Source organism: Echeneis naucrates, chromosome 7, assembly GCF_900963305.1.
Source record: "Echeneis naucrates chromosome 7, fEcheNa1.1, whole genome shotgun sequence".
In the NCBI taxonomy this organism is placed as follows: domain Eukaryota; kingdom Metazoa; phylum Chordata; class Actinopteri; order Carangiformes; family Echeneidae; genus Echeneis; species Echeneis naucrates.
Window position 1 is genome coordinate 8,063,797 of NC_042517.1, and position 26,432 is coordinate 8,090,228.

Genomic DNA, 26,432 nt, shown 5'->3' on the forward strand with positions numbered 1-26,432 from the left:
CACACAGTTTCACCAGAACAGCTGAGAGTCACTTACAGTCAATTTAAAGTCCAATGTTGAGGAGTGCAACTGACAATGAAAACAATGAAAAACACAAGTGTCACCAATATTTACAATCTTCACTGTTTGTCAGAGTTCAGAAACAGAGAGACCGTTCTCACGTGAACATTTAATTTCACATAAAGGTCACAAAGGTTGTGAAAATTCATTTATCCTTGGCCCATAGATGAAAATAATGCCTGCCGAGTTGTGATCAAAGAAAAATATGTCTGAAAATATCATCACTTCATTATTCAGGATCTCTGAACAGACCATGGAGGGATTTTGATTTTAAATCCCACCAGTCCTATTAACTTTAATTTTAGTTTAACTCAGCTTCACCATGTTTCACTGCGTTGGCCTCTAAACATGTTGGTATTTTGTTTCAAAAAGCATTCAGAGGGAACTCTTATGAAGAAATAACTAATGTCGGCATGCTTGGATTGCTCTGAGTATTTGGCCCACTGTCAAAAGAAACATTAGATGCTTTTTTTGTTGCTGTGCAAATGGAAAGTTAAGGAGTGACACATGCTGGAAGAACACCTTGTTCTCCCTTATATCCTTTGCGATCGTTGTGTGTGTGTGTGTGTGATTGTACTTACCTGTGAGTACAATCTGTTTATTAGAGACAAGCTGCCTACAGTTAAAGCACACATGTCGGCAGCAAGAAGCAGCTAGTTTCACTGATCACCGAACACCGTGTTCAGTTGTAATTGGCCTCAGCGTGTCAGGCAGGAACAACCTGTCCTATTCAGACTAGGACCAGCGTCCGGGCCAAACGCCGCGAGCTCGTGCAGTCTGGCTGCTTTCATAATGCCACAGCAGAGAGGATGTAGGCTTGGCTGGACTGGCCACATGGCTCTCATTCCCACTCCCTTAATGTCGTCTTTGTACAACATCAGTTCTTTTGATCTCTCTCCTTCCTGCTTTCAGATCTTTGTTCTCCATCAATGTAAATTTCCTCCTTTTAAGTTCTATTTGTCGTTTTTGTTTTTTTTTCCCACCACACCGCTGCCAGTAACTTTCACCCCACTTCCCCTCTCAGCCTTTTTTCCTTCTTTCTCCTTCACAATACGTTTAATTTTTCTTGCAGCTTTCAGTCTTAATGCTGGTGCTCACTTTGCTCACATGAATAAATCTCAGCAGCCCATGTTCCCATATCTCTGTCGCTGAGTGACCGCAGTGACATGGTACAACAGTCTTGTGATCAGAGAGTGAATGTCATGAGCACAGTGACCACGTCAGGCCAGAAAAGGTCACATAATTTCACATTGAAACCAAATCTTCCAGAATTAGAATAATATGATTAAGTGGTTAATGTTCCTGTGGTGACCTGATGAGGTTTTATCTGTGTAGTCAAAGCTGAGATGTGTATTCAAAACTGGATACTAATGTGTATTATTAGCTGAATGAAATCTTCCCCGATCAACTGCATAGGCCCAGGCTGACGTCAGAGAACGGCATCATGGGACATCATAGGTTGCAGATGATCCATTACACACATTACCCAAATCTCAGCAATATCTTGTGCAGACCTGACAGGAAAGTAAAAAGACATATTTAGATAATAAAATAAAGTAAACATAAAAACACAGTGCGTTCACGACGATCACTTGCTTCATATGTCCATAAAACCATAGTAATGTTGTCAGTTTATTACTAAGACATGAGTTTCTCTCACAAACAGTCATATTAACTTCAACGTTTCTTCTTCCAGTTATTGAAGGGCTTGTGAACCAGTCTTTACCTTTATGTTGCTGTGTTGTTGCTCATTTCATGATTTGCATGCTACTTCTCATATAACATACGTTTTGGTTAGAACAGGCTTTATTCGTGTGATTGCTCAGAAGTAGCCGATAGAGCTGAAACTTTAGAGCTGAAACATTGTTTTCTGAATTTGAAACTATTCCTTGGGTTAAAATAGGGGACGTCACTGGCAGTATAATCTAATCACACCAATGTCTGTGTTTTTTTTTTTTTTTTTTTAACACCATGATAATTTACAGCAGCAACACATGTGCTAATGTCCAAATCATCATTCCAAGAAGTGATACCTCTCAGTTTGACATCACACATATGTGAGGTCAGAGCAACAACAGGCAAAGGTAGGGCAACAACAAACTGTGAATGTGGCAGAGAAGCAGCACCAGTGACCATTCATGCTGTCGTTTAGTGTAGGTGAGACTTTTCAGAGGTTGTTCAGAGTCTGAAAGTACACACAGTGTTCTCAGTGCTGCCAACAGCGTCTTTTTTTTATTTCATTTTTATGTAACATGACCACCAGAGTGATGATGTGTGACAGCATTCAGATGTGTGTGTGTGTGTGTCGCCCTCCTCCTTCTCCTCCTCTTCCTCTGCAGCAGTGACACACTGGCCTAGAAACAACTTGTTCTACCACCCCTCACCTCTCCACTGCTCTATAATCTCCCCACAGTTATTATCCCGTTACCCACCTTCCATTAATGACGTGCTTGTCCCTGACTAACACACATGCACACAAAGACGCACACAAGAGTACACGAGCGCGCAGAGCCTGCAGGAAGGTTTCATAACTCACCTGCCTTGCTCTAATAGAGCAACCTTAATAACTAATTCAGGGCAGTTGTTATATAAGAGTGTGTGTCAGTTTGTGCGTCAGAAGTGTCATGTTGAGACCTCTACTAGTCTTAAGATGATTTTTTTGTGCTTCTCAGTTATGTAAGTTGTGTAGCTCTATAATATATTGGTCCAAAACCATAACAAAATTTAGACAAATGTTTTTGGTTTTGTGTTGTTTCTTTCTCCTCTCTTTGGTCTCAGCTTAGTTATTGCGATGTTTTTGAGGGGACGACATTTGGACCAGTTTTTTTGTCAGGATTAACAATTTCAGAACCAAACTTTTGAGTTCAAGAAAATTATTTGTTTTGTTTTTTTGAAACTCACAAACACATGCTGTGTAGAACAGAGGAGTTTTTTATTAAACCACCAACACGTGAAGAATGCAAGACATCCAGAGAACCAGAGTCATTGTGTGTTAACAGTCAGCTACAAATAGAAAAAGGGAACGTTATGAAGATCTTCCTATGTCTTTTTCTCTGTCAGGTTGATCGATGAATTGGTCAGTTTTGTCTGTTTAGTTCTGTCTCCATCACTCTGGCCTGTCTGATCTGTCAATCTCTAGTTGCTGCTGTTGTGAAAATTAGAAGAACAGTGTGGACTTTGCTGAACAGCAGGGAGCGAGTCAAAATAGCCACACATTGGCCACACGCACGTCACACCACGTACACATGCGCTTACATATCCTGGCATGCAATACGTGCCATTACGTGTGTGAGAGAGTATGTGGTGTCGCAAAATTTTCAGTGTGGCTGAAGATGGTACGTCTGTGTGTGTGCACGTACAGGACGTGAGGTTCTTGTGAGCATGCTGGTTGTATAACAGCCAGAGGCAGCAGTTACATAAGCGTCCCCTCTCGTCCGATCAGCCTCAGCGTCGGTGGCCTGTCTGTCTGTTCGAGAGCAACTTTTTCTTTCAGCTGAGACTGAGTGTGTGTGTGTGTGTGTGTGTGCGCGTTGATTAGACTCTTACTGAAGCAAGTCTTTTTATTGTGCACAGTAGCCTCTTGAGGTGGTGGAGATCAGAGACAGATGAGACGTTTTGACCTCAACTCAGAGCACAACCCCCAGATCACTTCACACTGATCTATGACCTGTGACCATATTTGTCTCGGTGACACTTTGAATCCCTTCTGTGTTTGACATTTTCACACTTGTTAGATTAGACACTGCTGGTCAGTCAGATGAGCTCAGTGTGTGTTCATGTCTTTCCCCCTTACCTTGTTTGACTATCTGTTGAATTTCTTAATAACCTAAAAGTCTAATGTACAGTTTGACTGATGAAGGAGAATATTGGGATGCACATCTGATAAAAATCTAATTTTTACGCTTTTATTTGGAGTGTGTTATTACTCTAACTTATTAGAATGAAGACCTTTTACCTGTAATTTGGTTTTCATCCTGTTGTAATTATCTTGCTCAGCATCACCAGACCAGTTCAGTTTGTTTTTGATTTCAAAGGAGTATTAACAACAGCTGCAGAGCAACAACGCATCTGATATAGCCAACTATGGAGCAGTAGAGTGAAGTGCAGTTATTATTCATTTAGTGAAGACATCAGTCTACACTCTGGAGGCCAGATCGGATTCATCATAATCCATCCATCTACTGCTTTTCCGTGCTGTGCTCACACTACGGACAGTTTAGAGTCACTAATTAACCCAGACAGAAAAACCGAACCAGCGACCGTCTTATTGTGGGGCGACAGTGCTCACCACTACACCACCGTGCTGCTCAAGGCACACGGCAGAAACTGGTAGATCAGCAGCCTCCATCTGTATTTTTCATTTACATTCCAGTTATTCATATTATATTATTTTGATATTGTAAGTATGATAGACATCTACTTTATTTATCCCGAGAGAAATTCACTTACATGCATCACCCACACAACAGACACACACAGACATGCTGCCTCTTACACTGCAGTGTGCATTACTTCCCAACATGACAGACACACAGCTCGTTTTTGTAGAGATTAGATGATGAAAGGATTACAAACACAAAATAGGCTCAACGATGGGGAACTATATAGAAATGTATGTTGATACTTGTGACACATGAGATATTGTTCTAAAACAGCTGATTAATATCCACACAGCTCCACTTTAGGGGATCGAGAAAGAGGCAGAAAGCTGGACTTTGAAATTCTGTTTATATGCTTCCTATCCAGCAGCAGCTGCAAAACATATATTCTATGGACACAATAACTGATCTGAGTCAGTAAAAAGATGAATAAACACTTTTCAGTGGTGCTCTTGTGTCATCAAATCATAGGTAGGCAGCTGGACCCAAAAATAAAAACATAAAGCTGGAAATAAGTCTATATTTTGACATAGAGTGATGAAGAAGCTTAACATAAAATAATTTAACTACTTATCACTATATTTTTGTGAGGTGTTATTTTGTGTTTTTATAACCGTAAATCAGCAGGAGGGGATTATGTAACAACAAGGACATGACAATCCAATGAGCGTGCTCAAACACGTACCTGTACAATAGCAAAGGCAAACAAGCCCAAAAGTGGAGATGGGAGAGGAAGAAGAATTTTGAAAATGACACCTAAAACAGCCAGAGGAGGGAGGTGGGAGGACAGGCAGATGTTCGGGGGAGAACAGGAAGCAGAAGAGACAGAAAGGAGGTCAGATAAGTTTGGAAGAAATCCTAAATGTCCATCATTTGGTTTTGGTTTTTCAGCACTACACTCAGAACAGCAAGAGAACGTGAGAAAGGAACAGATAAACGTTTTTATCAATTTTATCAACTTCATTGGCATGATGTTTTAGAGCCAACATGTTGCCAAAGAAAAAAGTCACAGTATATAGAATGCATACAAAATAACACACAGTAAATAATAAAGTGAATAAGTAGGAACTCTGTCATCAGCACAACAACCAGGAGCTGCTGCAGATGGAGGCGATGGACGGACTAAACAAACCCAGACACTAAAGCTGGCTCGTTTCCAGTCAGGAAAAACATGGACTCCATGTCCTGATCGGCAGGAGTTTCTGAACCAACACGCACAATGATTCAGCATGATGATGAAAACAGAAATGTACTGCACAAACAGCTAAAAAACACAGACGCTGCTCGAGCTTACCACACATCCATCAGATTTGCCTCAACAGCATCCTCCTCTTTTCGCGTAATATGATGAGAAGCTTTGCATAAACAGACCAACTCCATAGCTTTATTTTGTCTCAACGTTTTGGAAAGCATAGAAAATCATTCAGAATCTGTCAGGCACCATCTCTCTGGCATTTCAAACATCAGATGTTACACCTTTCCCATTAAGTTTTCTAAAGCATGTTGAATAACTGCAAGGGAACGAGTGTATTTATGGTGTCAGCAGAAAGTGCAGAAAATTGATTCATTTCTCTCTGAAAAAAGAATCCAAAGGCAATTTTGGGAGGAAATGATAAATGAATACATTGAACAATGAATTCTGTATTCTTCCATTTCAACAAGTTCCCATCTGTGTTGGATAATTGTGTGTGTGTGTGTGTGTGTGTGTGTGTGTGAGTGAGGGATTCTCTGTTTTGTCATCATCTGTAATCTGTGTACGTAGGCAGCAGGGGGTCCGTCGTTTTATTTGTCCATGGGGCTCACAGGGAGGAGGAGCAGGTGTAGCAAGGAGCTAAGGTATTGACGTCTAGAGTTTCTGAATAAAGTGCACGCACGCACACACACACCCCTAAAAACCAGTGAATTCTTCATTTAGTAGCACGTCTCGTTCCTCCCGGGTGATGTTGTGTCTTTGTTAAAGTGATAAAACAGAACCTGTATGTAGGTCAGGATCTCAAATTTCCTGTAAGAGGGTGTCCCCAGCTCGGCCAGAGCCGTCTGAATTTATGATTAATGGATTTACATATTATCTTATTATAGCTCCCTAATTGGTGTAGACACATCGCATTTCATTTTTATAAAAAGAAAATCTTGTTACTACCACCTCATGAAAATGTTGCATACCTCCTTTTTATACTTAATATGTGATGCAAACTTGTTAAAAAGCTAAACATGTCGGATGTTCAGTATTCAAATGTTTGATAAGAAGAGCTAACAAAATGGAAATTAAGAACTTTCTGACTAACACGTAGCTGTAAATTATCCTCGAATCACATCTAAAATCATTAATCCGTCCGCTGAGCAGGCCAACGTTGCATAAATTTTCCATCTAATCTTATTTCTTTTGGTTATGGTTAATTTTACCTGTGTTTTGAACTCGAGGGCAAACATTTACCGATCTGTTCTCGAGAAGATTTTGTTCTTCTATGAAAAGCCACCGTTGACAGTTTACAAGAAAACCTTATTCTGAAGCTGTTTCCATTACTGTCAGGATCAAATTTCCCATCACCAACTTCTCAGATTTTATTTTTCTGAAGTATGAAAACAGAAAATCAGCCAAAGCAGGTTGAATGTATCCAGTGTGAGATCTCACAGCAGAGGATATGAAGACTGTTTCCTCTATATTATGGCACACACTGCGCAGTGTGTGCCATCATTTGAAACATGCGCACAAACACACACCAGTGATGTTTCATGGAGACTGTTGTGGTAAACAGTTCAATGTGGGGAGTTATATAAACTCTTAACATACAAGAAGTTGTAGTTACATAAGCCTGCGGTTAGAGAAGACATTTCCCGACTGTAACACCCCCCCCCACTGCTTGAGACACACTAACACATATACACACTCACAAACGCACAATAAGACACAGCGACCGTGATTTTGTTCCCGTGGTTTCACATTCTTTGGAGTTGTGTTGTGTTGTTCATGTGAAGAACAACAAATCTGTGATGCAGTGGGAGTATGTAAGAGAACAAATTAATGGTTTAGAAAATTACCTGTGTGGGCTGTTTACTGTGCGTCAGTGACTGCTGATGATTCAGCATTTCTTAAAGACACTTGATTTTGTCTTTTCAGGTGTCCAAATTTCACCTGCTGTTTCTATTTCACTGTCGGTTCATATTTTGTAATCTCACAATTGCTTCGTTGTCTCTTCCTGCTTCTCCCTCGTCTTTTGCAGCACGATGTTTGATAATGGTTTGGTCACCTAGCAACAATCACCTGTCCAAGTCTTAATTTTCACCTGAAGTTGGTGCTTCCATGGGATTTGTACACCAGGGAATATTTGTGAATGGGCTGGGTATGCAGAAGTAAATTTAGAGCATGCAGACATGAGTTTTGAATTTCTGATTAATCTAAGGAATGAATCCCCCAATCTATTTGTTGTGTCGCACTGCAGAGATAACACAATCTCACCTGATTAGTCTACTGACTTAGGTTTTTCTGAGCTATGAAAAGAAGAAAACATAAACCAAAAAAATGTCTCAACAACAGTCCATAGTAGTTTCTTTGCGTCATTGAAACAAATTCTACAAAAATATGACCAAATACCATCATCTGACACATTTACAGCAGGGTTTGTTGGACTGGCGTCCAAAGTCAGTTTTTACAGAATCATACAGTAGAATCTTTCGATTGATCCCGATGCCCCTGATGATGGTTGTTTTTCTGTTGATGAGGGACATGGGCAGAATTTGATGCATTTGTGGTGCATATGGCATTAGGTAATTTGTGTATTTAACCTCACATGGCCTTTCTTCTGTCTCAGTACACAGCAGTGTGTGTGCGTGTGCATGTGTGTGTGTTCCTGCAGCCTCAGTGAGGATGAGCTTGATTACTTAGTTATTATTCATTATATAACATATTTTGTTCATTTCTGTGCACCCATGGGTGTGTTGTATAACTCGTTCCTTCTGTCTCGTCATGATGCCGCAGGATATTCCACAAGGTTTGTGTTTAAAAAGATTCATGAACAAAATTGAGTGTGTGTGTGTTTGTATATATGTGTGGTATTTCATCTCGACAGCCTCCATGCTCTCTATGAATCACAGGCACAGCTGCTCTGTTATGAATGCACTGATGTCTCTCTGTGCTTGAATCCCGGCTCCACTTTCGTCTTGACATCTCAGGATGAGCAGAGACGGGACTAAAATGGATAATTGGTTATGGTATATGTGCATGTATGAGCTTTAGAAAGATGTTTTCTTGGATGGTTGCTTTTGCTGGTTTTTGAGCATTTGGTATTACATGATCTGCAACAAAAAGTAGTGATTAGCTGAAACCTAGCTTGTAGTCAAAGTGGCAAATATTGCATGTGCAAGCCTGTGAAACTGACGGCACTGTCAGTGTCTTACGCCAAAAACCAAATAAAATCAATGACAATGACTTAACGAGTTCTAGCATCAATATACATATGATGTATGATCAAGCAGAAAGATACAGCACGAAGCAAACATCATGGGAAGCTGATTCTGGGCGTGTTTGGTGCTGCTCTCTCACAGCCTGAAGGAGGTCCTTATCTTGCAGATACATTTCTGTGCTAAAACCATTTAAGTGGCTGTTAAATGCCTGGCCAGCCTGCTAATGGTCTCTTCCACTGCATCTCACTCAACTCTGCCCAGTTATCCACACAAGTCCTGTACGCAAACGCTTATTTTTTGGTTTATCATCTTTGTTATGAATATGATTCCCATTAGTTTATGATACAAACACCAGCAATGGTGAAGACATTTTGTATTGTATTTTTAGAGCAAATAAATAGATAAGTGTGTGAGGGAAAGAGGATGCAGGCGGATGGCGTGTCTATCGACTCATAAATTCATATTTTGTAATGTATAAAAGCTCTACCTGTCTTTCTCTGTCTCTCCCCCTCCCCCTGCTCGACCTTTTGCAGAATATCTGTGTGCTTGCTCATGAGCACCCCCCCATGTGTCTGTTTCTTTTTTTAATGTGTGTGTGTGTGTGTTTTTCTGTATATGTCCACCCCCTCTCACTCTGAAGGGCATCTCTTTGAATGATGACCTTGCTTTTATCTCTTTCCCTTCCTGTCTGCATCCCACCTCCTACTTTTGAGTCCCTGCTGTGTGTGTGTGTGTGTGTGTGTGTGTGTGTGTGTTTGTATGAAGTGATGATTAGGCTGCGAATTTCAGGAATTGTTATGTAACTGTTCTGTAAGGTAGAATTGGAGTCAGCTGAGGGACAAACAGAGTCAGAGGGAAGACGCGGTGATTGTGTAGATGTTTAATTCAAACCTGTCACATCCAACTATCATTGTCTCGTCCTGCTGCTCCTTTCCCCCTCTGGTCACTGGCTTTAAGAATCATTAAGTTGGGGTCCAGCTGCATAAAAGCTTTTCACAGTCTAGAAAAACAAAGTCTGGTGTCTCCTTCCCGGTAAAAAAGAAAAAAAACAAAACCCAGCATGCCACACAGGAAAGTGTGTTTTATGTTTCCTGTTTAGAAGAACTAGGTAGTTAACATGAGAATAATAGCTACAGGCTAAATATAGGAAATAGCATTGTGGACAACTCACAGCTGACAAGAACTCAGATTTTATTTCATTTATGTCACACATCATCAGAGATTCTTACACATCCTGAGCTTTAAATCAACAACTTCACAGTTTCTTCCGTCAATCTAACAAGGAGGTTTGTGCTTCCTCTCCTGTTTGTTTCAGATAATATTTCAAGACAAATCTGAGAGATTAACATTTTTGTTACAAATAAAAATATCAGAAAAGGGTAGCATTCAACCATTTGATGGCACAAGTGGGAAAAGTGGCTATAAATCTAGCACAGAGGATTAGAAAACAATTCTGAGTTAATCAGGTGAAACATCTATGGGGTGTGGAGCCACACACACACACACAAAATAAGACTGCTAGGCCTACAAGTCCTGACCAGAACTGAGCAGCCAGACTTTTTGTAACTGGCAGTGAACTCTTGGCCATCCTCAGTGCTCCAGTATGTCAAAGATGTGGAACGCACTTTACAGCCGCCGCTTCCTCGGGCTACGTCTGCGCCTCTTATGGTCACTTTGACATTGATTTGGAATGTTCTTATAATGTGGAAAACTGAAGTACAGGTTTGCCAGGAGCCATGCAGTGAAAATCTTTGTGTGTGTGTGTGTGTGTACATGAACTGAAAATCATGTGTTGGCAGTTTGTCCTTGTTTGTCCAGTAATCCCAGGCTGACCAGGCTACACATTGGTGTGTGAGTTTTTGTGTTGGTTATTTATGTCGTCATTTATATTTTAATGGGAACAATTTCCTTTGAAATCTGTGTCTCTGTGTGTGTGTGTGTGTGTGTGTGTGTGTCAGTCTTTGTGTGTCAGTGTTTGTGTCCTGTCATGTGTTTCGTAAGTCGTCCATATTTATCATCCAGCTCTTACATAAGCGTCAGATCTGGTTCAGTGTGTCTCTGGCAGAACAACTAAGAGAGCGAGGAGGAGGAGGACACACAAGAAGAAAGGTGAAAGTGAAATCTAAGCAGATTGAAGGAAAAGAAAAAAGAGAGGATCAGAAATGAGGACAAGTTTATGAAAAACACTGGAGAGTAAAAATAAGAAAACCAAAGCAGCGTTAAAGGTGCTACACAGCAGTTTTTATGACTCTGTGTTGAAGTATGCTCTGAGTGTGGCATTCTGCAAATCAAATTGAGTTCAGAGGAACGAGCTGCAGCAGAGGTCACCGGTTAAAATCGGACCCAGCATGTGTGCTAACCACTCATCCATCCCTGCTGCCTAGGACTGGACTTTCCTAAGGAGGGAAGGAGCCAAAAAAATCTGCGATCAGATAACGATCGTCAGAAAGTTATTTATTCTGTCTCTTTGCCCCATAGAAAGAAGGATGGTGCTTCATCTCCAAGATTCATAAACACCAAATATTTTGTTGCGCCTGGCTGCTGGTGATACATCTGTTGTGTGTTTTGATGCTTTGTCTGTGTTGTCAGACAGGATTATTAATAAAGAAGTTACAACCTGCAATGCTGCTAACAGGCACATTGATAGATAACTGATAGATTCAGAGTTAGTCTTTTTCCCCCCACATACCTGGCAGGGACATCTTAACTCGGAGTAAAGTGTTCATCAACACCTGATTCAGTAGAGCTGGCTGGTTGCAAAGATCCGTATATGTTTGACTTTTAGTTCACATCCCAACATGATCCGAGGACTCGCCAGTGCCCGCCTGCGGTGGCATTGCTTAGGCCCCTGGGTGGGGGCCTCGGCTCGTTCAGTGGATGGGGGGTCCTGGGACAGAATTGGGGCCTGTCCCACTCCTGGGTGTGCAGGCTTGGGCGGCTCAGTGGTGCTGGCCGTTGCTCCCTTGGATCACTGGGGGGCTGCAGCATGCCACGTGGCTGCGGTGGCTCTCTGGGCATGCAGGGTGATGTCCCTGGGGAGCCGAGGCCCCTGACCCGACTCTGGCCCTGGTGATGGTCTCACTCATATTTAGGGAAGGCCCACATGCGTGTGTGGTGTCACTTGCCTGCTCGTGTTGGGTCACATCATGACGAATTGATGAATCCTGCCTAGAATGATGAGCTGTTCTTTCATTCCATCACTGCGTACCACATCTTTGACTCAGCTCCACGTCTGGGACACTTCGCCTACCTGGACTTCCATCTCTCCAGAGATCTGCACAGAAACCCTCTGGACTCTTTTAATCCTTAGTGAGGTGACAGGATAAGCGCAGCACCCTTCACTCCACCAGGTCTTAGCAGCACCACCTGCTTCCCCTCCCCTGTCCATCCTTCCACACCTGCTCTGTCTGTTATTCTCTCTTGTATTTACTGAGCAGTGCCCTCCCTGCCACACAAAGGTCATTCCACTCAAGATAGATCCACAAACTAGCTTCCAGGGAGGGCTGGTGATGGTCACACATATGCACTGAAATAATAAAATATTTAGCTGCAAGAACTACATTGACTGCATCAATGTCATGTTGACACCCTGTGGTGTTACACAATGAGGACAAATGCGGACAGATAAAAAATCCCAACAATAACAAAAAACGATCTGAGGATTTTTTTCTTTGTAGGTGAGTGACCCTTTGTGCTCAGTGTGCTGGAGGGGCACTAAAATCCAAATCTCATCAGGCGTCTCTGTTCAAAGAGCAAAAACCCACACAAGAATTTTTTTTTTTCTTTTTTCCCCTTACATACAAATCTACAAGCCGGGCCTAGCTCTCAAAAGTGTTGACGTCATTAACACTGTTATTTCTGAAAACCTTTGCACGAGCGGGGGGTTATTTTCACTGTAGTGGCAGCATTACACTGATGGGGAAGGCTACTTCAGTAACAGAGCACCAGAAGTCGCTGCTAAAACTGCCAACGGGGAAGAAAAGAGCTGCGAGTGTTTTAAATGTCTCACAGATTTTCTCCCCTCCATCAGATGTGTCAGGCGGTGTTTCATGATGGTGTTTCACGGCTATTTCAACAAATAAATGTTTCTTTTGTATCCGAGCCCATCTAGTTTTCGCACAAAGTAATGAACTTTACAAAGCAAGTCTGTGACGAGGAGAGTCATGAGTGCAGGTGAAACAGCACAGACAAATCAATTACAGACAGTTAAAAAGTAATAATTCATGTTAGTGATGAGATGCTCAGATATGTCAGTGTCACCAATAGTCATCTTGATGCATTATTAGTTTTTGTGCATTGTGCATTTTGTGTTACATTTAAAATTTACTACCCTGTATGACCCAATTAGAGACCATTATAACAATTGCACATCTTTTTAGACTTAGCTCAGAGCCAGGAGGTTATTAGCCCTGACTCCAAACATTTGCTTTCAGTGAAAACTGGGCTAGCTGAAAAATTTTTTGCAACAACATCTGACTTTTATTGTATAATAAGGGACTTTTTGGTTTATTCCAGAAAATTAGAGTCCAAATCTAAATTATAGACATAATCAAAGAGACATCTGGTCCTGGTTTTCTCTTAGCTAATAACAATTGTAACTTTTTTTTTAATTCCATATTAATCAATCATTCATTACTTCTCTGTCTTCTCACAGACCAGTCCCACAGCGCCCCCTTCAGCTCTGAAAATGAGGCTCAGGGAGGCAACCCCGCGGTGTGGCAGTGCACTCCTCCCCCATCTATCTCGCCTTCAGGGGAGACGCCGGCCCACCCTCCCTCCACCCAGCCTGCGTCTCGACCCTGCTCCAGGCCAGACAGCCAAAGCCCCTCCCCTCCTTCCACTTTGACGGGAACCAAGAAGAGGAGCTCTAAACCAGCACACATGAGACGCAACATCAGGTACTCAGTTTTAACAGGCGGTCTCAGTCATAAGGTTCAGACATCATCCTATCCTAAATAAAAGACATCTTTTGAAAAACCTTTCCTGCTTAGACATTAACTTGTACTTTTAGCAGGCTACGAATTACATTTGGATTGGTCTACAGAAGCCGTGACTTTCAAATGCTTTTTCAGGCTCACCCTTCTCTTGATAAAGAGCAGTCAACCTTGAGATCTAAGGGATTATTACACAATATCCTGAGTATACCACAGGAGATGTAGAGTAAACTTAACACTCATTCACCTCATTCAAAACATTTTCTGTTTCTAATAACACCAATTGTTTCCTGGATTAAAGGATTTAGAATAAAGAATTTAAGGACACATAAAGTCGGTCAGTCTGATAAATGAGCCTGCAGCCTCATTCCTCAGGCCGCCAAAACACTTATATAGTTTAACCTCAAATACGCTGCTCTTACATAACAACTGTTTTTGGAATACAATCAAGAATGTCGGTGCTACAATCGTTGGCTCCCATCATTGATGAATATACAACTTAAAAAGTTGCCAAACGCAACCCAAATGTAATGCTCAGCCCGGCCATTCTTTCATGCCAACGTTAGACCAGGGGTCGGCAACCTTCGGCATTAAAACAGCGTTTTGGGAACAATTCCCGCCAAATAAAACCCTCCTAGAGCCACAAAACATATTTGGCCACTATAATGAAGATAGTTTCATTGCGCTTGTGCTATGTGTGCAGGTTTGGTTTTCCTCAGATTTTTTTTTTTTTTTTTTTTGGTGTATCCATAGCTAGCTTACTGGGGAGCAAGAGCTCAAAACAAGTCACCAGCTTGTCAGCAACAGGTGACACAGAAAAGGTGCCATGCATATTCTGATCGACAAAATATGAAAACATGTTTTATTTCAATGTTACAAGATCACCAAAATCTCTAGAATCATGACTATTACGTTGAAAAAATACCTAAATAGAATAAACGCAAATTTTTTGTTAAATAATCAGCTGAAAAGGCCCTCGAGGAACAGAGTGAGGTGATTTCACAGTGCACAGGCTAATTTAATTCCTCATTAGTTAAATAATAATTAACACTGGAGAAAGCATGGTGTGATATGAAACGGTCACCACTGAGTCCTCGTCATACGAACGTGTTTTAAGTGGAGAAATTAACCTCGCAGCCTTTAAGAAGTCGTCTGACAGATGGTATTTTATTTTGTCTGTTCAGGAAGTTACTGAGGGAACACCAATTGGAGGCAGTGACCAAAGCTGTCCAGCAGGAGGAGCTGGAGAGGAGGCGACGCCTGGACCAGCAGAGAAAACAGGACTTCCCTGTGTCGATGCTTCCCGAATACACAACTGGTGAGAGTGTAAACACAACTTAACAAAAACACCGCTAATAGTAAACACTGGCCCATCAGACATTAACTCCGCTACCTGGGTGCCAGGTAGAATACCTTTTCCTAGCTGCTAAACAGCCTGAGATCATCACAGCCTCATTGGGTTTGCCATTTCCTTTGTGTTGTTGTTGTATTAACCTTTCTGTCCTTCATTTCTTCTCAATCTTCTGCCGTCATCCCTCCTCGTTTTTTTCGCCTCCACCTCATCGTTACTCTCCCTCTCTCCAGGCGATGTGACAAAGCATGTGTCTTCATCATTGGCATCATCAGCAACACAGCAAGAAGTGAATTTGAACAGACAGGAGGTGATCTGTCTGAACTCCAGCAGCACGGGTCTGATCGATGACACCAGCAAGACTAACACACCCACCTCAGTGGGCGTAGAGCATGGACACAAAGCAGGTGAGATCCATACAGATTTTTTTTTTTCCCCAAAACACTGACAAACCAGAGTAAAGATAGTCGATTTAGTGATTTTTTTTTTTATTTTTATTTTTTTTTATCATTTATAAATATTATTTATGTGAATGTGTTTTTAAAGTGAATCCCTGATGTAAGTTTCTGCCAGCAATCATCTTTAGAAGAATATTTCATACATGGAAATGGTTTTAGTAATTCGCTGAATGACTTTATGATGATTTGAGAAAAGGCCTGAGCTCAAGCTTAGTCTACATGCATAGTGTCCCTTCTCTTTTTAAGCAAAAAGCATCCTTAATAATGACAAATCAAGGAATTCTTCCCCTTTAATTTGCAGTTCTCGTGGCTAGTAAGACGACTGTAGGAGGTCATGAAAGCAGATAGGGACACAGAGCTGTGAAGTTGTATATTCTAGCTGTCCTCATAGCTGCGCAGTGATGCCTAAGTAAGCGAGACGCTAATTCTTTAGATGTCCAGAAAGATTGCTCTCAGCACATTCATGGAGTGAAGGGAAATATTTGTTATGAATCGTCCCATCAGCCAGTTTTAAACTCCGTGCAAAATGATAAAAACGTTTTGTTATAGGCCAGGTCAAAAAAATTCAAGTGCATCTCCTTATATTGCCTTTACTGAACACACTCCTGAAGTTAAACTGATCCTTATGTGTTGTCTTTACTGGTTACTTTTTAAACTGCATTTTATTCTGGAACTGTTTCCACAACACAAATGTTTTTCATTTAACTTGACATTAAGCATAGTTGCAGACATTCACGCCTTGCAGCTGCCCAGTTCCACCACAGGCCAGAAAGCCAAACCACAGGTGCAGTTACAGGTCAGATACTTTGCCCATGGCCATGTTTGGCAGTCAGCGAGAAAATGATATATCAGAGGAAAACATCACTTAAACAGTTGCATTAGTTTGCCAAAGTCTGGAGGAACTCAGGAGCCTTAATAGCCTCATGACAACCATATATTTATTGAATTACATTCTCTGCCTTAAATTGCTTTCTGAGCAGTCTGAAAAGTTGGTACATTAAAAGACCAAATCAGCTTGAATTTCTAAGCAAAGTTAGAGGATTGAAACTCAGCCGCAGCTCAGTAGATGTATGAGTGTCTGTGTGTGTATATGAGCGTGTGCAATTGTGAGACTGTGTTCTCAGAGCTTAGTTTGAAAAAATGTTTGTGATTTATTATCTCCTCAAATACAGCTTAGTGTCATAAAAATGCCAACCAATGCAGCCGTCCAAGTCCTTTCTATTGTCTCAGAAAAGCAATATAAAGGACAAGGTAGTTTTTTCCACCAAATATTCACACATAAAAGGTTTAATAAAAGCAGATTTCTTGAACTTCTCTCAGGTGGGGGACTCTTTGAAAATATTCAAACCCAATTACAGAAAGTTAAGCAATGTGTGTGGTGGTGGTTGGGGGGTACAGCTAATCTTTCTGCAGATTAGCTGCCATGTGCATCACAATATTTAAAACCTTCACAGGGTACATCATGTACTGTTCTCTTATTGCCTGAGTGCACACACACACACACACACACAAACACAAAGCCACAGTCAAGGATAAACACACCCTTTAACACACACTTGGTGAGGGATAAACACAACTATTTCAGTATCAAAAAAAGAGGACTGAGGCAACCTCATTCACACTCGCACACCTGCAACACCAACACACACAGGAGTCAGAGAGAGAGAGACTGATGGGATGAAGCAATGAACCAAGACCATTCATTTGCTGATTTGGGGGCTGATAAAGAGAAAAGCGAAGGAGAGAAAGGCGTGGATAGATGAAAGGAGAGAGTCTGTGGGGCAGATCAGAGCAGGTCTTTGGAGCAATAAAACTGGCTAATCCTGGTTATGAGCCAGAACACACACACACACACACACACACACACACACACACTCACTCGCACCACAGTGGCACAGTGACATTTCTAGTTGGGGTTGCATAACCAGTCTCCCCCTCCACTCTAATCCTACTTGTATAACCAGCCATTCACTGCAGTTACATAAGCTCTCTTTCACACACAGTAACACACTGACACACACTCTACTCATCATGCCCTTACAGTTTGCCAGCTTGTGTAACTTTGGGCATTGAAGTCTAAGTTTAGTTTTTTTTTTTTTTTTTTTTTTGGGATGGTTAGTTGGTTTTTTGCTTCAAACAAACATTCAATGACGTCCATGTCTGAAGTGACATTGCACAAGTTGTGCTCAGGATGCAGCCATGTGTCATCACAGTCTTAGTGAGAGGTACTTGGATCTAGAACTGCTGGACACCACCTATTACCTCAGCTCACATTATAAGTTGTTTTTCTTCATATGTTTTTGTTTATTATTTATTTTGAACATATCACAATGAAACCGTAAAAAATGAAACAGTGAATAAAGAGTATAGATTTATATAGCCTACATAGATAGCATTTGGTAATAATAATTACTACTATAATAACAACTTCCAGTTTGTACTGTCAACTGGAATAAAAATTATGTAGTTGCTTGTTTAATTAAAAAAAGGAATACAAGTCAGTTTTTCAGGCACAGAATTATTTGTTGTATCTGGAAGGGAATCCTGTAATGTTTGCCGTTGTTAAAGTCTGGAGATACTGAAGGGTGTCTTTGTATCAGGCTGAATTGGTTTATATATGTTGTATAACGGACGCAAAACAGTCAACTTCTACTATAAAGAGACCTCTTGTTGTCTGTGTAGACATGTAGAAATGTAGATTCCCCCTTCGTGTGCAGTGAGTTAAAGTGTTTCCTGGATGTAGAGGTAGAAAACCAGTTTGCACTAGCTTAAATGTAATTATTGTAAATAAATTGACCGTCACAATCTGTGCAGATGTGATCGACCTGAGCTCAGGCGAGGATGACGCCATCGTCCACATCAGCAGCGAGTCCACCAACGAAGAAGAAGAGAACGAGCCAAGTGGCGCACACGCCAACGATGCCCTCAACCGACCAGACGCCCATGGCCGGGTGCTGGTCAACCTGAACCACCCTGCAGAAGACACTGACATTTTCCTGTTGCCTCAGCTGGCACGAGCAGTTAAATCTCACCAGGTATTAAAACTCACTGGCTCAGAGTAGCTGAATTTGATCAACCAACACCCAAACAGGCAAAATAATTTTTCTCTTTGCTGTGCCAAAATTCTTCCCTCCAAATGACCTGGTTGGGTTTCTTAACGTTTTTCAGTGAAGGACCTGTTGAATGTCTCTTCATTCAGGTCTAATATGTTGTCACTCTTTTCATCCATCACTCCTCCTCCCACACCATCTATTTCCCTCCGCTCTTTTCCACATTGCTCTGTTCTCTCCTTGTAATGGTTCCCACTTCTCCCTCTATTACCCTTTCTTTCGCCTTCATTTCATTCTTTCATCCTCCACGTCTTTTCTGGGCGTCTCCTCTGCAGATTGGTGGAATCCGCTTCCTGTACGACAACCTGGTGGAGTCGATGGAGCGTTTCAGGAGCACTAATGGTTTCGGCTGTATCCTCGCTCACAGCATGGGCCTGGGCAAAACCCTGCAAGTCATCTCCTTCATCGATGTCCTGTTCAGACACACCCAGGCTCACACCGTGCTCGCCATTGTACCTGTAAGCAGCTGCAGTGCCCTGCTGGACTGAGGAACTCAGATAATACTTGTGTCTCAGCAAAGGGAATGAATGAATATAAGAACAAGGGCCATGTTGCCTTCCAGTCTTGAATTAATGACAATGAATGTGTGAACAACGGTGAATCAATAAGTGAATCAACTTATCACTATGAATTTTTTATTAAGGAAATGTTAAAATTAGCTACGGCTCATTTGCCAGAGAAAGTAATTGATTTCAAAGAATTTTTTTGAGCCTGCAATGAAAAAGACTTAAAACAGTAAAATATTCTGAGAATAAAATGGTGAATTGATCTCTCTCTCTCTCTCTCTCTCTGTCAGGTGAACACGTTGCAGAACTGGCTGTCAGAGTTCAACTCCTGGGTCCCACCCCCAGAGGCATTACCTCCAGATACTAACCCTGGACTGGTGACACCCCGCACCTTCAAGGTTCACATCCTCAATGACGAACACAAGTGAGCAACAAGAACAAGAGCTTTTTTAGCACTTTTTCAGCTGACCAGCTGTAGATTTTAACCCGTCTCCATGAGACGACACCCTATCTCCTTTTCAAGCAGATGAATTTTAATGGATGTTTCATTTCATGGAAAGCAATGAATTTAGACTTTTCACCTCTCTCGACTTTTTGAAAATGACAATACTGACCCTTTGACATGCATTGTATCCCCATTTGGTATTTGGCACCACCTTGCCAATAATCTCTTTTTCCAAAGCTGCTTTTGTTGGACTCTTTTTGCGCGTGTGTGTTGTGTATGTGGTATTTGGTTTTAAGGATTGAAGGAATGTTGAAGGATGAGTTTGCGATTACATGAAGCGACGCAGTAACCTGATTCTGTCCATCTAACATTTCACTGAAAAAATTATTCACTGGCGTGACTGAAAAATTATCCAGATTTAATTCCTTCAGTATCCTTCGCCTCTTCCATTCCTTTGACACTCATCTGTTTTAATCAGACTTTAATCAGACTCTTTTCATTATTCTTGTAAGGTTCTACAAATCACATTTTAATCTTTCTGTCTGTGCTACTGATGCAAATTCTCTCAGGAAATGTTTCTGTTTTGAGAAACAGAAGCTAAGTCATTTTGTACCTAATGCTGTTCAGGAACACAGCTACCAGGGCCAAGGTAGTAGAGGACTGGGCACAGGATGGAGGGGTGCTGCTGATGGGCTATGAGATGTACCGCCTCCTGTCACTGAAGAAGAGCTTTGTGGCTGGGAGGAAGAAGAAGAGCAAGAAACCAGCTGGACCTGTTGTCATCGACCTGGATGAAGAGGACAGGCAGCAGGAGCTCCTCAAAGGTGTGAGGGATGAGGGGACAGAGAGGATGGGGGCAGACACAATTTTAAAAGTGTGAATATAATTAAATGTCATATTCCCCAGGTATTGAGAGGGCCTTAGCCCGACCTGGTCCAGATGTGGTGATCTGCGACGAAGGCCATCGCATCAAAAACTGTCACGCTAGCACATCCCAGGCTCTGAAGAACATCCAAACTCGACGACGGGTGGTCCTGACTGGGTACCCGCTCCAGAACAACCTGATCGAGTACTGGTGCATGGTTGATTTTGTCCGACCTGACTTTTTAGGTAAGATGCAAGATAGCACGTGTTTCCACAGATACTTTCTGAGATTAGCTACAAATATTTCTTTCTTTTTTTTTTTTTCTGACAATGAAAAGATTGACTTCACTTTTTATGTCCTGTATGTACTTCAGGTACACGGCAGGAGTTCAGTAACATGTTTGAGCGTCCCATTCTGAACGGACAGTGTGTGGACAGCACACCGCAGGACATCCAGCTGATGAGATACAGGAGCCACGTCCTGCACAGTCTGCTCGAGGGCTTCGTACAGAGGTCAGCCACTTGCCTTTATAAAACCAATAGTCAAAGCAAAACTCCATCCTCCTTCTGGATTAAGACAATTGGACTGTAACTCATCTTTGGTGCAGACGGGGCCATGATGTTCTAAGGGATCAGCTGCCCTCCAAAGAGGAGCATGTGATCCTGGTCCGGCTGTCTCCCCTACAGAGGGCGCTCTACACGGAGTTCATGAACCGCTTCAGAGAGGCCGGAAACACTGGCTGGCTCAGCCTCAACCCACTGAAAGCTTTTTGTGTCTGCTGCAAGGTGAGGGAAAGTGTGTGTGTGGGAGGTGGGGCTTAAACTTTGGCTTTCATCATCAATTTTTATTTTTTGATGAAAATGTCATATGAAATTCTTTCATTTCACGCCTATTTTTGTCTCATTTTAGGCAAATACCGTTATGAATTTAGTCAGACAAAATCTATCACGGACTAAGTTGAGTGTAATGTATTATTCAAATGTTTCTCTTGGATCTCCACTCATGGGGTCATAATCTGTTATCTGTTAACCTGTTAAATGGAACATTATTAAGGTATCTACCATACAAACGCATTTTTTTTTTTTCTTTGAAATATTTTTTTCTGGCCGTATTAGATAGGACAGCTGGGCAGAGAAAGTGGGGAATGGCATGCAGCAAATGACACCAGCTGGAACCAAACCGGCATCGCTGACAAGGACCTTGTAGCCTTCTGTTTACGGGCTGCATGCTCTGCCCACTACAGCGCCGGGACCACAGAGATGTGATTTAATGTATTATGACTTGAAACAAGCCTTTATTTAGTCAATTCCTAAACTCAAGCACAAAAGTTAATCCTTAAAATCAGACATCTGCTATAAATCGCCACAAAGACATTTTTGCAACGCTGTTGATGTTCCCAAATGCAGTGTTTATCTGACTGATTACAATTAGTTAAGACCTTTCTGTCTGCAGATATAGGATAAACAAAATAACTTCTACTATTGTCTCTTTGTATAAGTTGTATATGTTTGTGTAAGTTGTCTCTCTGTATAAGTTTCTTCCTTGTAGAACTGCAACATCTAAGTCGACATGAAGATAAATTCCTGCATATTTATTTTACTTGGCTGTTCCATCAATCACCTCGAGGGAGTGTTTTTTGATCACTGAGCTCTTATTTATCAGATTTGGAATCATCCAGATGTGCTGTATGAGGCCTTGCAAAAGGAAAACTTAGCAAGTGACCAGGACTTGGACCTCGATGACATGACTGCCACAGGACCTACTCGATGTCCAACTGCACCCAATCAAAAGCCCAAGCCCCTGGAGAATCCTAGCCCAATTGGTGGACTGAGTCTCAACCAGCTGCAGGAGAAAGCCAATCAGGTCATCACATATGAATGGGTAGGTTGACAGAGTAGCATTAAAGAATTGTGCCAAATTTGAAACTGAAATTTGTTAGCACTTCCTCCAAAATGAATGTGGAGTGCAATGCCAATGGGGAACAAAGTGACCAAGATCACAGGCCTGAAGTAGACAGCTTCAGGTGTTACATTAGAACTAATCAACACAAGTATGAATTGAATGTTTAATAACAAAGTGAATTTTCATGTGACCAGGCCAAGGACATCATGTGTGACTATAAACCTGGCATCCTGGAGAACTCAGCAAAGATGGTGATGCTCTTCCACCTGATGGAGGAGAGTGTCAGAAAGGGAGATAAACTGCTCGTCTTCAGGTAAAAGATCACACAAAACTGGATAATGAAAGCTTCTATCGAATTCACAATATCATAATTTTCAAAGCTTTAATTTTTGATTTATTCATATGTTGCTGAAGCATTACAGCATGTAATCTGACCACCATGTGATCCCTTCACACAGTCAGAGTTTGTCCACCCTGACCGTGATTGAGGATTTCCTGGCCAAGAGGCCGGTACCTCCCTCGCCCAACATGTCCAACAGAGACCAACCCAATCACAACTGGGTCCGCAATCTCAACTACTACAGTACGTGGTCTTTTCGTGGTCCTTTCATAAATAAACTGAATATATCTCAGGACAGTTTGATGAAGTTATTTTAGCTCAGAGACAAGTGACACAGCATGCAAATTAGATGCAGTTAAGAGGAAAAACCTCCGAATATGTTGATAGTTAGTTGATTTAAACATTTAAACATTTTTGGCTATGACGCTCCACTCTTGGAGTCCATTTCTGACCACAGCAGTTTGTTTTCTCATTGATTTACAATCAGTGCTGCCACCTGCTGGTGTTTCTTGATAACATTCAGACTTAGGTTTATGCTATTCCACAGTCTCAGAAATGAATTCACTGCAGCTGCAGTCAGTAATGGAGTTTTTCTTGATTATTATCTTACCCATTCATTAAAATTAAGGTGGTAAGCTGGCAGAATATAGTAGACCCAACTAGTAAGACTATTTTGACATTTCATAAAATTATGTTTGACTTTGTATATAGAAATAAGTGAGTAGGGAATTAATGCTAGAGAAACAATGATGAGGATTAAAAGTATACACTGAGAGAGTTAGAGAGATTAAAGGCACAGAATAGGATAAATGGGTGTTTAAATTCTTTGGACTTCTTTATTTAAAACTGCATTGCTTGTGCTATTATGTCTTGAAGGACTGGATGGAAGTACAACACCCTCAGAGAGAGAGAGACTAATAAACCAATTTAACGATCCGTCCAATACCTCAGCTTGGGTCTTTTTGCTGTCAACCAGGTAAAACTTTGATGCAAAAGCAAAAATATGATTTGAATATGTAACTATTTTAAACAAGCTAGCTAATCACATACCTTTGTGTCCTCAGGGCTGGTTGTCTGGGTGTGAATCTAATTGGAGCGAATCGCGTGGTGGTGTTTGACGCCTCCTGGAACCCGTGCCACGATGCACAGGCTGTGTGCCGCGTGTACCGCTACGGTCAGAGGAAACCGTGTCACATCTACCGACTGGTTTGCGACTTTACTCTGGAGAAGAAGATCTACGACCGCCAGATTTCTAAACAGGGCATGTCAGGTGTGTTGGTGTGATACATAGGAACAGTACTGCTGAGTATCATTAAAGTTTTTGTTGGTAGTATAATTGATCATACACAAAAGTGGGACTTGACTATATGGCGAAAAGTTATATCATGAGATATTTCTTAAATTGGTTGAAAGGATATAATCCTGATATCAATATGAACAGATGTCTGTACCTGCACACTTATGAAAAACAAAATACAGTATATAAAAATATCAGTGATGTTTAAAAACCTTATCACTGTTACTGAAACATTTTGATCAGAATATATAGAGAATTTTTGTCCAGCCCTACCCAAATGCATTAACTAGGTTCTTCACTTTTTTCGTACAATGAAAATATCTCATATGCAGTGACCCTCTAACCAGAACAAAGCAAGAGTGGACAGCCTTCAACTGACAGCTGTCAGTAATCAGACTCAGTGAAACCCCCAGTCCAGGGTCTTCTGTGTGGACAGACACCCCTAAAACTAAATAATCAGCTTTGAGTTTAAACCAGGGCTCTTCTGCCAAGAGCCTCTTGTTCAACAGACAAAACAGTCTCAAGGCTTTCCTGTAAGCTTTGAATAGTATGACAGACTCTTTAAATAATAATACAATCAAATAATTTCCAGAGCTATCAGTCTTTTTACAGTCTGCTCACTTCTCTTTCTCCCTTTCTCCATTAGACCGGGTGGTGGATGATCTGAACCCTGTGCTGACCTTCACCCGGAGGGAGGTGGAGTCTCTTCTTCACTTTGTGGAGGAGGAACCAGACCCCTCCCATGTTCAGCTACTGCCCCAGGACAGCATGGAGAGCATCCTCAGAAAGGCGCTGCACCTCTATCCTCACCTAGTTACCAAGGTAGATGAAAACCCCTAATCCCTAATTATTAGAAGTTGACAGTGTGTTTCACCCAGCTCACAGTGTTTGCATTGTTCTTTGTGATCTTGTCAGGCAGACAACATATATGCTCAAGACTGGTGTTATGTTAATCAGGCTATGTGAGAGATTTACCGAAATTCTTCTGTTACTTAATAAAATCCATTTTTGGAGGTGAAAACTGCATCAAGCAAGTAGCAGAGCTTGTTTTATTATTATTATTATTCATCACCTCATAAATTTACCTGCTGGACTCTGTAAATGGCTTCCACACTGAAATCTATACACCTTTTTTTTGGCCTCATCATTTCTTATTTGGTTTAGTGGAAACAAGCAGAGCCAGCATAATAAAGGATCTTCTTAATTGCAATATATAAGGATCTCAGTATAAATTGGGCTTTAATAAAAACTGACGTCAGCTTCATATAGCACTTGGCTCTGTGTTTTCTGAAGTAGATTCACTAGCGTAAGGTAGTAGACTTACAAATTATTAACTTATTTAGATGGGTGAAGTTTAAATGCATTAAATCATGTCAAGGATTACAAAAGAAGATGAAATTGTGCTCATCTTTTTTCTCATTTACCGTTTCTCCCCTCCAGCAACCATTCCCCCATGAGTCCCTGCTGATGGACCGCAGGGAGCTGAAGCTGAGCAGTGCTGAGAAGACAGCAGCTAAAAAGGGTTATGAAGAGGAGAAGAGGGCCTCTGTGCCGTACACCCGGCCTTCCTACGCACACTACTACCCTGCCAGCGACCAGAGTCTAACCAACATCCCTGCCTTCAGCCAGAGAAACTGGTAGGCGAATTATAACCTCACTGACTGCCAACATTAAAACTACCAAATGAGTTACCAGTGAAAGTGTTTAGTTCAAGTATGGTTTAACTTTTCACAGAACTCTTGACTGAGCAGGAAATGTTAAATCTGTGTTTGTCAAAGATTTTCACAAGGATCTGATGAGCATGTAACATGAAAAGAAAGCATGTTAAACTACTAAGCTCTTAGTCATAAATTAATAGAAAACATAACTTTCTGCTCAGGCGTCCTCCACCTCGTACTGAGGAGAAGACAGTTGCCAATTTCCGGCCAGTCCAATCAACTCCAGTTCCCATGATGCCCCGCCAGGTTTCTACGGGCTCTACCCCAGGCCACAATTCATCTGGATCCAGTCTTGGAGGGTTCCCAGTGAACTGCCTGCAAAAAGCTGGGGTGTTTGTACAGAAGATCGTCACCACCACTGGTAGGTAGAGTGCATTTGCAATACAATTTGCTTATCTCTTTTTTATACCCCGTTAATTTTATTTCTCTTTCATCCCACTTATCTCTACATGTTTTAGCCTTCCATCATGGTCATGGTTAGTCGCAATTGCTAAATGGCATAATTGTCTCTTTCAGACATCGTGATTCCAGGCACCAACAGTTCAACCGATGTCCAGGCCAGAATCACAGCAGGAGAGAGCATCCACGTCATCAGGGGCACCAAAGGTAACAACTCACTGCACATTATTATACTCCAGAAAACTCTTGGCCCACCAGCACCCATTA

The 26,432-nt window shown here is 41.5% G+C and overlaps 1 protein-coding gene across 4 annotated transcripts in view; it reads left to right on the forward strand.

Moving 5' to 3' along the window:
- LOC115046189 (helicase ARIP4-like) overlaps window positions 1–26,432 on the forward strand; it is a 62,941-nt gene that overhangs the window by 33,538 nt on the left and 2,971 nt on the right. For all 4 annotated transcript variants that reach the window (XM_029506396.1, XM_029506398.1, XM_029506397.1 and 1 more), the window contains 19 exons: window positions 13,495–13,738; window positions 14,959–15,092; window positions 15,359–15,532; window positions 18,398–18,618; window positions 18,969–19,151; window positions 19,490–19,623; window positions 20,272–20,468; window positions 20,551–20,754; window positions 20,883–21,021; window positions 21,117–21,294; window positions 22,172–22,390; window positions 22,606–22,724; window positions 22,870–22,994; window positions 23,628–23,727; window positions 23,816–24,021; window positions 24,695–24,870; window positions 25,489–25,685; window positions 25,928–26,127; window positions 26,283–26,372. In XM_029506396.1, the coding sequence (XP_029362256.1) occupies window positions 13,495–13,738; window positions 14,959–15,092; window positions 15,359–15,532; window positions 18,398–18,618; window positions 18,969–19,151; window positions 19,490–19,623; window positions 20,272–20,468; window positions 20,551–20,754; window positions 20,883–21,021; window positions 21,117–21,294; window positions 22,172–22,390; window positions 22,606–22,724; window positions 22,870–22,994; window positions 23,628–23,727; window positions 23,816–24,021; window positions 24,695–24,870; window positions 25,489–25,685; window positions 25,928–26,127; window positions 26,283–26,372 (3,240 nt within the window). The remainder of the gene's footprint in view (window positions 1–13,494; window positions 13,739–14,958; window positions 15,093–15,358; window positions 15,533–18,397; window positions 18,619–18,968; window positions 19,152–19,489; window positions 19,624–20,271; window positions 20,469–20,550; window positions 20,755–20,882; window positions 21,022–21,116; window positions 21,295–22,171; window positions 22,391–22,605; window positions 22,725–22,869; window positions 22,995–23,627; window positions 23,728–23,815; window positions 24,022–24,694; window positions 24,871–25,488; window positions 25,686–25,927; window positions 26,128–26,282; window positions 26,373–26,432) is intronic.